Genomic DNA, 14,306 nt, shown 5'->3' with positions numbered 1-14,306 from the left:
TATACCCTCATATCAAATATGAAGACTGTAACACAGTCCAAAAAAGTTGGGACAGTCGACTCTTTACCGCTGTGTAACATCACCTTTTCTTTTAGTAACACTTATTAAGCGTTTGGACGCTGAGTGAAGACACCAGTTGGTTAAGTTTAGCAAGCTGAATTTTCCCCCATTCATCCATTATACATTTCTTCAGCTACACAACTGTACAGGGCCTTTGTTTCCTTATTTTGTACTTCATAACGCACCACACGTTCTCAATTGGAGACAGGTCAGGACTGGAGGCAGGCCAAGCTAGCACCCGCACTCTCTGTTTACGCAACCATGCACTTGTAATCCGGGCAGAATGTGGTTTGGCGTTGTCCTGTTTTGGATGGATTTAATTAAGAATTTTTCAGACACAAATTATAAGACATTTGTTTGTGAATAGTAAGATGCATTTGCAACATTTATCAAGTTCATGGATAAATGTGCATGCATTTGAGACTCATTTCATCCCGTAAGAGACGAGAGCCATGGGTAGAGAGAGCAAAAGAAAAAGAAAGAGATAAAGAATCTATTTGAGATGTCTGAAGCCTGCCTCCTGTCTCCTCATTCCTGACCCAACCCAGGAAAGTGTCACATGTGCAAATACCATCTTCATTTTCAAAAGATGTTCTACATGTTTTATCGTGATTTTCTTACTGTACTGAACCGTTCAGCTTATGACATGCCAGCTTTAGAAAGAAAAAAAGCCACCTGGGTTCTTTCTGTGTGCTTCATGTTTCGCGCTAACATTTGCTTTTCAGTTGATTCTCTTATGCCTCACAGTTTGAAAGATAAACAAGAATATTTTTGTTCTTTAAAGCATCAGAAACATGAGAACACCCCCCCACACACACACACACACACACACAATCACATGTATGAGGATCCATATGCAGAAGGTTTATTAATATATACCAGAAATACCACGTGTATATACACACTCACACACACACATTTGTATATATATATACATATATACATATAAATAGTATCTCACAAAAGTGAGTACACCCCTCACATTTTTGTAAATATTTGATTATATCTTTTCATGTGACAACACTGAAGAAATGACACTTTGCTACAATGTGAAGTAGTGAGTGTACAGCTTGTGTAACAGTGTAAATTTGCTGTCCCCTCAAAATAACTCAACACACAGCCATTAATGTCTAAACCACTGGCAACAAAAGTGAGTACACCCCTAAGTGAAAATGTCCAAATTGTGCCCAATTAGCCATTTTCCCTCCCCGGTGTCATGTGATTGTTAGTGTTACAAGGTCTCAGGTGTGAATGGGGAGCAGGTGTGTTAAATTTGGTGTCATCGCTCTCACACTCCCTCTTACTGGTCACTGGAAGTTCAACACGGCACCTCATGGCAAAGAACTCTCTGCGTATCTGAAAAAAAGAATTGTTGCTCTACATAAAGATGGCCTAGGCTATAAGAAGATTGCCAAGACCCTGACACTGAGCTGCAGCACGGTGGCCAAGACCATACAGCGGTTCAACAGGACAGGTTCCACTCAGAACAGGCCTCGCCATGGTCGACCAAAGAAGTTGAGTGCACATGCTCAGCGTCATATCCAGAGGTTGTCTTTGGGAAATAGACGTATGAGTGCTGCCACTGGCTCAGGAAATACATCGAGACTATTCTTTTCACATGGCAGATTCCAGCATATTTCAACAATGTCGTTAGCAATTATCCTTGGAGTGGCTCCTCCAATTATTTTTCGATTTGAAACGAAATCATGGTGCTGCTGTGACCCGTTGAGCACTTGGTTCAAAACCTGTGACTTGGACAAGCTGCAGTTGCTTAGCCTCACAAATGATATCAAGGGAAATTTAGCATGAACTACATTGTCTTCAGCAAACCCTTTAGATTCTGACATTGAATGGGGACTTTCAGGACACCTCAAAGCGCCCATAATATACTGTAAGAGTGCACTTATTATGTATTCCTTGTGGTAACAAAAATGTTACTGTAAACTGGCACATTGACATTTTAAGCACCATTTCTTGCTGGAGAAAACTATACTGTAGATTTGTACATCAGAGCTGCTGCTGTAATCTGTAAGACTGTTCTGTGCTCGGGCTTGGACTCTTATTCACAGTCTGCTCAAATTCAACATGCTTAGTACTGTTTAACTCTACTCTTCTACAATCTTATACTGGAAAGATTTATAATCCTTCACAGCCTGACTAGTGAGTTATTGCACGGTAATAGAAAAATGTGCTTTCCCTGCTTCATTTCATTTTAATTAAGCATCTAATCATTCTATCTGTGGATAGTTCTGTAATAACAGCCTACATACGTTACTGTTAATATCCAATAATACATGCTGACCACAAGGGAGCCCCATGAGGTTTAAACTAGATATGCAAAAAGCATACATTACCATCATTTGGTGAAAGGTTTATGTGTCAGGCAGTTACAGGGGCCCCTTGTGTTGTGAAAACTATAGAAGTTGCAGTCTACATAACTAAATTAGATAACACTTATTGATGACTTTGCATAAAAAATAGGTTTATGTGTGAAGTGCATTGCAATCCATTAATTAATATTATTGTATTTATTTTATATTTAGAAATTTAGTTAACAATTCCTGTCATTTTAATTTTGTAATTTCTTTGTAACTTATTTTTCTTTACCTAACTTCTTAATACATATTTTCATTGCATTTTATTTATGTATATAATTTGTTTGTAACACCATTTGGTTAAGTTTAGCAAGTGGAATTTTCCCCCATTCATCCATTATGCATTTCTTCAGCTATGTAACTATACGGGCCTTTGTTGCTTTATTTTGCATTTTATAACGCGCCACACATTCTCAATCGGAGACAGGTCAGGACTGCAGGCAGGCCATGCTAGCAGCCGCACTCTGCTTACGCAACCATGCGCTTGTAATCTGGGCAGAATGTGGTTTGGCATTGTCCTGCTCTGGATGGATTTAATTCTGAATTTCGCAGACACAAATTAAAAGCATTGTTTGTGGATAGTAAGATGCATCTGCAACATTTCTCAACTTCATGGATAAATGTGTATGCATTTGTGAATCATTTTGAGACTAATTTCATCCTGTAAAATCAAGAGCCATGGGAGAGAGAGCAAAAGGAAAAGAAACAGATAAATAATTGATCTATTTGATCTACTGATTTATCTATTTATCAACTATTTGACTTGTCTGAAGCCTGCCTCCTGTCTCTTCATTCCTGACCCAACCCAGGAAAGTGTCACGTACTTGGGAGTGCAAATACCATCTTCATTTTAAAAACATGTTCTACATGTTTTATTGTGTTTTTATCACAGTACTATATCACTTGTCATGATTTTTTTTGCAATTGTAGTATATGTAAAAATGCTGCCAAAAAATGAACATGACCAATGACGTCACACGCTGTTCTTTAAAGTTTGCTCTACGTGTCTGCATGAGTTTTATCATGATTTTATCAGTGTACTGAACTTTTCAACTGTTGACATGTCAGCTTTAGAAAAAAAGCCACTTGGGTTCTTTCTGTGTGCTTCATGTGTCACGTTGAGATTTGCATTTCAGTTGATTTTCTTATGCCTCACAATTTGAAAGGTAAACAGAAATAATTTATGTTCTTTAAAGAATCAGAAAATTTTGATCATTTCAAATTTACTTCTTGTATCTTGTATCTGTAAGTTCTGTAAGTGTCACATCACTAAAATCTGTTGCATTAGTAAAATGTAAAACTTTGATTATATTTATATATTTTCAATTTCATTTATTATTCATCTTTATTCAGCACTTTATCCTGGTCCGTGTTGAGAGGGATCCAGAGCATATCCCAGGAACACTGGGAGGCAGTACACTGGATTGGATAACTGTGTATCCAATTTGCTGTGACATGACACTCATGATTTGGTTTCATGAGACCAATCTACTGGCATGTGTTAAGGAGGTTCTTATAACCAAAGAAATGTAAAATGTTTTAATATGTTTTAATGCAAGGAATAAACATGCCAGGCTGTGCCAATAAGGAACACATGGAATATACTGTACACACAAACTGATGAAATAGACCAGGTGAATTGCATTATAGGGAGGAAGAGCAAGGCAGAAATTTTGTTTTAAACATATGTTATGTAACACTTTTATTTAGGTCTCCTAATACTTCTACTTCATAAACTATTATTTTTCATCCATTAAGAGTTTATGTAAATTAATGCTGTTCATTATAAGACATTACGCTTCGAAGATTACATTCTAAATGCACATATACTGAATTGTGTATGAAATCAGTATAATAGAAATATCATAGAAATCTGAAAAATATGACAGATTCTTACTTTATTACATTTTTATTCGTTTAAAGCACACTGTAATCACACTTGACATTCCAAGCCATTTTGCTTTGCAGATTCATATATTTATGTATGTTTATGTAGTTACTTTATTAATATACTCAAACATTCATACAATCTATTCCAAATAATGCAATGATTTGAATTTTGGAAAGTAATTAATAAACATGATTGTAAGATTTGTAACGAAGCTGTAACAAAGTGATTAAATGTGATCATTTGATCATTTGAATTAACATCACAAATACAGAAATATGTAATACAGAAAGCATAAAAATGTTTCATTTTAATTTTAAACCTTATTGTAGAATCTTAATTTTATTTCTGATGTATTATAATTGTAGACATACAGATATAATGTTTATTAGAAACCATTTAACTCTCAGAGCAATCCACAACAAAACTTTTAGTAAGACTGATACCACATAATTTAGATAAAGTAAGTATGGATGAGCTGAATTTTCAGTATAACAAAAAGATAACTAGCACACCTGAGCAATAAAACGAGTGATGGAACTGTGAATGTTTTATTAATCGTATTATATAGTGTGACTTTATGTTCTCATCACAAATGGCAGTATTTTGCTGCGATATTTTGGCATTTCTGTCTCATTTAATATTGAAGTTATGCTTCAGATTGAGAAGAGCCTGCTCTTTAGTTATTTTCTTCCATTCTTCTGGATACACAGCCGGCTCTGCTTTATAACTTTCAGCAAATTTGTCATTAAATGTCACCATCACATACTTCCAGTAATCGGAGGCCTTCATAGACATGTCAGGTGCAATATGCCAGTCTGGGTAGTACTTCTTGTAGTCTTTGAAGGGATGAGGTTGGAAATTTGTTTCATAACTTCGAAATGATCCATTCCCATGTACACTAGATGTACAGATCTCTTCACAGAGAGTATTATTTTGTGCATACACAAAACTACCAAGTCCTTTTGGTCTATGTAGACCTGCATGGTGTTGCTGATGTTTTCTTCCTCCTGCCTCACATGGTGTTTTGCAAAAGGGACACTTTCTCCCACATCCAAACACCCTCTTAAAGAGCTCATTTTGGGGCTTCACAGACACATTGTTTAGTGTCTCTTTTATATCAGTTGACCTGGAGATTTCATCTGTTATCTGTAGTTTCATGTCATCTATACATTCATAGAGACTTTTGGTGAATGGAGCACAACAGCTGGTATTCTGAAAGAGGACCCCTTCCACTGTGTTCATGGATATCGAGATGACACAGTTCATAGATTTGCAAAAGTTCTGGATCAACCGTGCTGTACCTCCTGCATTATCAGGCAAAGGAGAGCCATTGTCTTCAAGCTTAGACGCTTCCATTGCTTTCATGATCTTCTTCATTATGATGTCCAAATTCTTGATTTTTAAATTTTGCAGAGATATGTCTTTGGAAAAGCAATTTACGACATGATTGTATATCCAATCTTTAACATAAGCATCATACTGCAAAATGTACTTTTTAAAATCATCAAAATTGGATTTTTCCAGTAGCTCCTTTTGAATTGTGTACTGAAACATCACTCGGGAACTGTACTCAGTTGGGTTGTTTAGCAGAACTGCATCAACAATGTCAGGTCCCAGGGACTGGTCAATGTACTCGGTCACTGCTGGCTTGAGACAGAACTGAGTGAAGTCTCGTGCTTTCCTGTGGCACTGGTCCCTTTTTCTGTACAAATCAATGAAATCAGAGAGATACTGACTCTTAAATTTCTGCAAATGTTTAAAGGGATCTTGCTCAGTGAGAAATTTCCTGTGCATCTCAAGGAATTTCCGAGAGGCAATGCCACAAATGTGCAATTTAAGGTCAAGTTCAAATTTGGTATTGATTTTTGAACCTGCCCGGTGGAGCTGTTCATCAATTTCCACTAGCAGGTCTTTTGTAAATGTGTTTTGGTAGTCACATTTTTCTTGCACATGCTGCTGAATGATTTTATCACAGCACTTAATTACGGCATTTGCAGTAATCTCTAAATCTTGCTTTGCACTACGCTGTGTGAAGAAACTTTGTATTTTCTTTTCCCATTTTATATGCTTGTCTTTGAGCTGGAATGCTCCTTGCCCATACTGTGTCAAATCACGAACTTTGTGCAAATACTCCATGACATTGCGATTGACTAAACTTGCTCGCAGTTGCTTCAAAATATCATCAGGAACATCCCTTTCTTTTAGACCAGTGATGTTTACCACCTCTCTTTTCCACATTCTCTCAAACTCATCTGTGAGCTCTTTGTCAGACACCTCATCGCTACAGTGTTTGTAAATTTGCAGGAGTTTAAGGACTTGGCACTCAATCATTGCAGTTGGCTTTCTGTGAATGTCTTCTAATTTCTTCATGTTACTTCTCATCTCAAGAGCAGCATCTATTTTTTGTCTCACTTCATCTTTCATTTCAATCTCCAGACCTTTGATGTTATTAGCGAAATCTGTTTTGTACTTTTCCACCAAGTACACATGGCGGTCTTTCTTTTTGTAGTAGTTTTTTAGTTTTTCAGTCATTTCATCTGTTTCCTTTTTTATTTCTTTTTGAGCTTTCTGTTTGAGTTGCTCAACAACCTCATTGTTAACACTTGTTTCAGTGTTAGATATTTGAATTATTTCAGTTGAAAGCCAAGAATGAACATGTCTTCTGAAAGACCACTCCCATTCAGAACACTCTTTGCAAAGGTTGTCATAGGCTTGGGCCACAAGAGTGTTTCTGAAACTAAAGATGAAATTCTCAAACTTCACGGCCTTCCACAAGCTACTCATCCACTGCAGGAACTCTGGGATCTGAGAGGGCTCTTCATCCTTTCTAGCTTTAAGGATCCCCAGGAGGGATTTCTTGAACTCAAGTACAGCCACACTGTAGCCTGTATTAACTGGTGCCATTGGTGGTGTGCCATGCCATAGGCCTGGTATATACCAGTTGTTCTTTTCCACATCATAATCCAAGACATCTGTGAATTTTTTTATTTTAGGTTTCTTTTCCATGGTAGCTGCAATCGTTGTCATCTCATTCAGTTGGTCCAAGAGCTGTTTTCGTTCAGTCAGGTTTTTGTTATAGGCAGATACACCAGCAACATTTTGGTGAACAAACTGACAAACTGTTTTTTTACCAACTTCCTTCATCCGTAAAAAAGCATGAACTGCTATCTGTAAGACGTCCTTCATCTCTGTGGAATTCTCCATTGCTATATTGATGATGGTTACATCACTAAGACCAATCACAAATGTGGCCAACTCATTGTCATGTTCATAACTGTCATCCAGTTGTGCCAGTGCTGGTGATTTCAAACCCTCTGTATCAATCAGAAGGACAAAGTCACAAAGTAACTCCTCCTTCAAGTCTTTACCCACAGGAAGGAAAATCATGTATGCTCCACGTGTGCATCGTCCACTGCCCACTGCAAACTGAACTCCAAACATAGTGTTGAGTAGTGTTGATTTACCTGTACTCTGAACCCCTAACACAGTGATAACCAGCAAACGGCTCTTCTGGCCAACCATCCTGTGAAGCTCCATGAGAACATCACTCACCCATTTCTCTGGGATATTTGATACATCTCCATCGAGTAGTTCAAGAGGAAACCCAGCTAGAAGCAGGTTGGCAGCCAGAGTAGGGAGACTGCTTATTCTGTCAGATATTTTGTTTGTACCAAATGAAGCAGCCTCATAGATTTGTCCCATTTCTCTCATGTAGTGCTCTATGCCAAGAGAACAATCAAGAAGCTCCTGGTCTAATTTGACAATGCTGTCTCTGTCTTTCTTTTGTTCACACTCTCTGTATTTGCGTCGAAGGTTTAACACGTGTTTGCGTGATCGCATGTCCAACTTTAGTCCTATCCATTTCAGAAAGAAGGTTCGCTCAGTGTTATCAGATCTTAACAAAGACTCTATGAAGATCTCCATTGTTTTTGTCATTTTGTACTGACTTTGTTTGTTCCAAATTTCCTCCTTTTCTTTTAGAAGTTGAACCTTGTATTTCTCCAAGCTCAATTCTCCTGAATTGTGTAATCTGCATTGCTCTTTTTCTATTTTAGCCAGTCTTTTCCAATTTTCACCTTGCAGTGGCAGCTGTGTCTTTTTATAGTCCGTTATTTCACGAACTCCGATAGTTTTCATGACTTTCTCTGCACTTGCTTCTGCTGATACACAAGCTTTCATTTGAATCTCATCAATGGCAAGACCTAATTCCTGAGCAGTATTCTTCATGGACTCAATACTAAATGATTCATGAGATTCACTTAGAACAGTCTTAATGGAAGAACTGATCATTTTTGCGAAAGTAGCCAAATTAACTTTTTGGCTTTTCTTAATTATGTGGTCTCTTCCCAGATGCAGAGTATCAATTACCGCCTCAATAGACGACTTCACATTCTGGTTCATATTTCTCTGAGAGTTGACCACGAGAAATATTTTAGACTTCATTCCTTGTAAAGAGGCAAACAATCTTTGCTCGTTTTCATCAACACTGTCCAAGAACACAAAGACAGCTGTGGAAACCTGAGTAAGGAAATGGAATTGTTTTTCAAAAGAACCAGCATCTCCTCTTAAATTAGCGATAGCCACTGCCTCAGGAAAGACATCAATGCTCTTGTTTCCACATGGCAGATTCCAGCATATTTCAACCATGCCATTAGCGATTACCCTGGGAGCAGATCCTCCGATCATTTCTCGATGAGAAAAGAAGTCATGCTGCTGCTCTGAATTGTTGAGCACTTGGTTCAAAACCTGTGACTTGGAGAAGCTGCAGTTACTTAACCTCACAAATGATATCAAGGGAATTTTTGCATGAACAACACTGTCACCAACAAAGCCTTTTGATTCTGACATTGAATGGGGACGCCATTCTTTTAAGATACATCTAAGAGCCCATAACATAAGAGTGCTTTGATTATGTACTCCTTGAGGCAACAAAAATGGTGCTGCAAACTGGCACATTGACATTTTAAGTGCCATTTCTTGCTGGAGAAAACTATCTGCACAGAAAAAGAGGGCAGTGTGAAGATCTAGAAGGTTAAAGCTACTATCATTGTCCTCATCACTAAACAAGTCATCTGTTTCATCTTTTTCACAAAGTGCAGATAGTAAGGATCTTGATTTCGAATTAACCATCAGTAACTTTCTTAGAAAGGCAAATGGTATTGCTTGCAGTGAGTTGCTCTCTTCATTGGACACTGTCGCACTGTTGATTTCCAGTAAAGACCTGAGGTTCAGCTTGTTTGGGTAGTACTTTTCAAGTCCCAGTGTTTTCAAAAATGAAAAAAGTGCATCTGAAAATAAAGACATGTTTTATTTGAATACTAAGTATATAAATAGTCACAAATGTGCATAAAAAACATTAGATCAGGTAACACCAATCCCTCCCACACCCCCACACCCCCCTCTGAATAAATACACACAGACCCAACACACAACCCTACCCAACCCCCCAACCCAACCACCCTAATGTCCTAATCATCATTCACCAAATTTAAACTGAAATGAATTCTGATCTCCCTCTGTTATGCCATAGTGTTATTAAGTTCAACTCACCTCTAAGCTGGCTTGAGTCCCTCTGTGCTGATCCTGATCCTGATCCACAGTCTATTATTATACATAAAATAAAGTCATGCTTAATTAATTACTGTTAATCTTATAATTAAGTTGAAACTGCAAATGTTATGACACATACATACCTTGATACATGTGCATAAATATGTGAATGTAAATAATATAATGTATATAGTATAGTGTATAATGTAAATAATGATAACACATAGTTCCTACCTTTAATGACCTTTCTGTTAGAAGCCATCTTTCTTCAGCATTAGGTTGTTATATTCAAGCTGCCCATACAGATTTTTAAAAACACCTGTGGGGCAAAAGAAAAGAACATGATTCGGTATGTCTGTCCAGCCAAGGTTTTCTTTCATGCAATATCTCAATTGCGTAATATCTCAATTAAGAAGTGGTTAAATGTTTGTAGAATTTATGTGGAATTATCAATGTAACAAACTGATCTGAGTTTGGAATTTATCCTAGGTTACACCAGGGTTAAATGTCTCAAATTGTTTTTCTTCAATAGATTTCAATAGATCTTCTTTCATGTCATACAGAGATGCTACTTACACATTCACACTTAGGAACTCAAGGCCCAAGGCCAATTTTTGTCCTCCTTAAGTCTGATTGTCCATCCATCTGTCACTGCATTTGTTGAGATTCTCATTAGCATGATATCTCAAGAATGAGTGGTTGAATGTTTGTTGAGTACATGTGTAATTATTATTTTAACCAGCAGATGAACTGATTAGATTTTGGAATTGATCCAAACATAGTCAAGGTCACAGCAAGGTCAATTATCTGAAATATTTTTTTTTCAATTATTTCCTTCCTGTTTGAAGAATATTGTAACAGTATTTCTAGCATACTAGTTATTAACAAAAAGGACTAGACCTGGTGGCAGAGGCATCCCCATTAACACATCAAGGCATTGAGTCCTATTTCTCTTTAACCTGGTAAAAAAATATATATATTTAAAGAGGTATTATTGTGAAAAGTGTCTTTTTGTATTTTGAGCTATTTTTTATATTGAGAATTATAGTTACACACAGTCATAACATACATAAATAACTAATAACTAGAACATACATAACTAATAAATACTAATGACCATTGTGGGTCTGTGTCACGTAAAGGAGGTGAAGACAGAAGCAAATGCATGTTACATAGTTTAATGCCAAAAACAACAAGTCCAAAGGTTAATGCAAAATCCAAAAATGTAAACAGGCAGAGGTCCGTTGATCAGGCAGTCACAATAAGGTTAGGCAGACAGCAAAGTCAAAACCAGAAAAACAAGCACGATATCAAGGCTTGGTACACACAGAGAGCAAGTCAACTGAGCGTATACTTCACAAAGACATTGTCTCTATAAAGGAGTGGTGTGGGTGAAGGTGCAATTGGCAGTAGGTGTCTCTAGAATTCAGGCGATGGTGAACGTATTTATGTGTGCGTTTGGGAGTTGTAGTCTTCGTCGGCCATGTTTGTAGATCGTGGTGCATTCTGGGAAATGGAGTCACTGGTTTGCTTTGATATGACAGTCTGTGTTTTTGAGACATTGAGACTATTCAGTAGTTTCACAGAGTTAGACATAGAGAGGAACACTACAGCAGTTTAATAAATACCTTTAAATGCCCTCTCAACTTGTTTTAATAATTAGCTTTTTACTATTAGCTGTTGCTTCAGTGGATTACTTTTGACAAAAGAAAGAACAATGTTTATTTACAGGTTAGAGATTTCTGAACTTCTGAATTTCTTCTGGCTGATTGGAGTTGGGCAGGACTATATTTTTTAGAGGTGATGCCAGGCCTACCAACTTACCAATCAGAACTAGCCATCTGTTTACATCAAGAGCCAGATCATGTGTCGTATTGCCTTTTGGAGCATCAGTGAATGTTTGCACCTTTGTAATAGTTGTGTAGGAGTCCCTCAATTGTCCTCAGACTGAAAAGATTGATCTGAACATCATAAAGCTGCTGTTGGAAAGGGCTCAAATATGAAGATGATGTTGGAAAAGCAAAGAATGTGCAGGACCTGGAGGATTTTTCTGAAGAACAGTAGGCAGTTTAACTGCTCAGGACAAACAAGGGACTCATGAACAGCTCTCATAAAACATGAAAAACAGCCGTTGATCATCCAGGTAACAACACAGTATTAAGAATAAAGGGTATGTAAACTTTTGAACTGGTTCATTTGAGTAAATTCAGTTATTATTGTGTCTGGTGGACTATATCTAAACATATGTTATGTAAAATAGCTTATTGGCAGTATTTTTTAAAAAATGCAATTTTTATGATCTCTCTTATTTTTTTTTATTATTCACATTTTGCAGATTCTGCTAAGTGTATGTAATTTCATGATCACAACTGTTTATTTATATTTTGTTTGTTTCTCTGATTGTTCTTAAAGTAGTGAAATGAGGATTAGCAGTGACTGCACTATTAAGATCTGCACTTAGTACTGTAAAAAAAAAAAAAGATAGACATTTTTTTCTAATTAATATATTTCACATTATAAACATAAAAATTGGATTTTGCTATGCTTTACCTGTGAAACCCTTGAAGATTTACATTATACTTGCAACTTTCCACAAGTGCTGTGCCATAAGAAATATGCATAGAAAACACAAATATACATCCCACTGCATTTTTGGCTTGCATATTGTGTAAAAAGCAAAGTATCATGGAGGCTTAAAGGTAAAAAATTTAAGTGCAGAAAATTGTAAAGTTTTGTCATTACTCACCACATTTAGTCTATTAAAAGATGAGTTCTCTTGCTGATGTTGGTGTCAGTTCTGTTGTTACTGCTGCTTGTGGTCAGTATTTATACTCAGTAGAATGTTCTACGCCCTGAGATTTCACCAGAACTTTTGATTCTGCAGATGTGCAGAGCAGGTTTTGCAAGTAAAAAAAACATCTGAGGTAAGATCTGTTCATGTTACTTCTGGCATTATGCCAATAAAGAATCATAATGATTTAAGAAGGATTCTCCTTCTCCTTCACTGGCATATTTTTCTAATCTAGCAACAGAAGAGATCCTGCAGCTCATCTTGTCCTGTAATCCTACCAGCTGCCCATTGGATCCAATCCCTACCACAATGCTTCAGACCATCTCACAAGACCTCTCCTTCATCACGACTATCATCAGTGGTTCCATATCATCTGGTCATGTACCAACTGCACTAGCAAGGCTTATTCCCATCCTGAAGAAACCCACTCTGGATCCCTGTGACATCGGCAACTATCGTCCAGTATCACTTCTCTCTTTTCTTCCTAAAATACTTGAATGCACTGTCTACAATCAACAGTCTCTATACCTCACATAGAACAACCTCCAAGATCCTAACCAGTGTGGCTTCAAAGCGGCACATTCCACAGAAACTTCCCTTTTGGCTGTCACTGAGAAGCTACATGCTACATGCTCATACTCCTTGACCTTTCAGCAGCATTTGACACAGTCAACCACGAGACTATCTTGTCCACTCTCACGAGTATCGGAATTCATGGTGCAGCATGGCTGTGGTTTGCTTCCTACCTGGAAGTTCGCTTGTACCAGGTGATGAGGAGAGGATCCACATTTGCTCCCCACAGGCTCACCACTGGTGTCCCACAAGGCTCAGTACTTAGTCTTCTTCTGTTCTCACTCTATACTCAATCTCTTGGTGAGGTCATATCCTCACATGAGTTCTCATAACACTGGCATGATATGGCAAAAAAACATCATCAACACTTAATTGTAACAGATAAATTTTACTGCAATCATGAACCAAGAGTGGCAATGTATTTAATGTAGGTTAGTATAATGAAGATGGGGTAATTAGAGTGTTTGACCTGTTTTATAATTGTACCTTTTTGCATATGTAGGTATGTTTACAATAGGGCTGTTGTTGTGAACCTGTTTTCTCTGTGCCAACTCTTTTCTCTGCCTCACCCTCATCTTTTTAAAAGAAACCCATGTCATTTACAGATTTGTTTTTGTACAAGATAAAGGGTGGATGAATGGACCAAGTAGTACAATGAAACTACTCAGGAAATACTAGAATGGCAAATTGAATCGAAAGCATGCAAACACCTATGAGGTGGCACCTTGCAGCATTTTTTCACTTTCAAATAGGTATATATATATATATATATATATATATATATATATATATATATATATATATATATATATATATATACATATATATACCCCAAACACACTTTTCAAGCAAAACATTTTCCTCTATAGGGTTTAGGTCAGAGTTCTGGAGCATATTCACTTGAATAATTGAATAATTTCTTTGATTTCTGTAAGTTTGTATCCAAAATGCCTCAGTACACTTCTGTGTTTATGATACCATCATGATATCGTCAGTGAACACAAACTCACGAACGCCACTGTAGGTAAAACAGCCCCAGGCACTAGACTTCTTAGTGCAGTTTGGT

General features: G+C 37.2%; 1 protein-coding gene across 1 annotated transcript; it reads right to left on the bottom strand.

Annotated features, from left to right (window-relative positions):
- Window positions 1-3,965: 3,965 nt before the first annotated feature.
- Window positions 3,966-12,718, bottom strand: LOC108270298 (up-regulator of cell proliferation). The gene is made up of 4 exons (XM_017476834.3): window positions 12,623-12,718; window positions 10,111-10,195; window positions 9,877-9,927; window positions 3,966-9,614 (listed from the first exon to the last, which is right to left on the bottom strand). Exons 2-4 carry the CDS (start codon window positions 10,136-10,138, stop codon window positions 4,957-4,959), a joined length of 4,737 nt encoding a protein of 1,578 aa, XP_017332323.1. The 5' UTR covers window positions 10,139-10,195; window positions 12,623-12,718; the 3' UTR covers window positions 3,966-4,956.
- Between the last annotated feature and the right edge of the window lie 1,588 nt (window positions 12,719-14,306).

This window comes from Ictalurus punctatus, chromosome 9 (assembly GCF_001660625.3).
Source record: "Ictalurus punctatus breed USDA103 chromosome 9, Coco_2.0, whole genome shotgun sequence".
Lineage (NCBI taxonomy): Eukaryota > Metazoa > Chordata > Actinopteri > Siluriformes > Ictaluridae > Ictalurus > Ictalurus punctatus.
This window is presented reverse-complemented; position numbering and strand designations above follow the sequence as displayed.

Bases quoted from the DNA above. Each gene is read 5' to 3' on its own strand.
- LOC108270298 (XM_017476834.3), bottom strand. From the start codon at position 10,138: ATGGCTTCTAACAGAAAGGTCATTAAAG. The intron at 9,928-10,110 runs GTAGGAACTATG...GTATAATAATAG, and splicing joins TAACAGAAAGGTCATTAAAG to ACTGTGGATCAGGATCAGGA. The intron at 9,615-9,876 runs GTGAGTTGAACT...CTTTATTTTCAG, and splicing joins GGACTCAAGCCAGCTTAGAG to ATGCACTTTTTTCATTTTTG.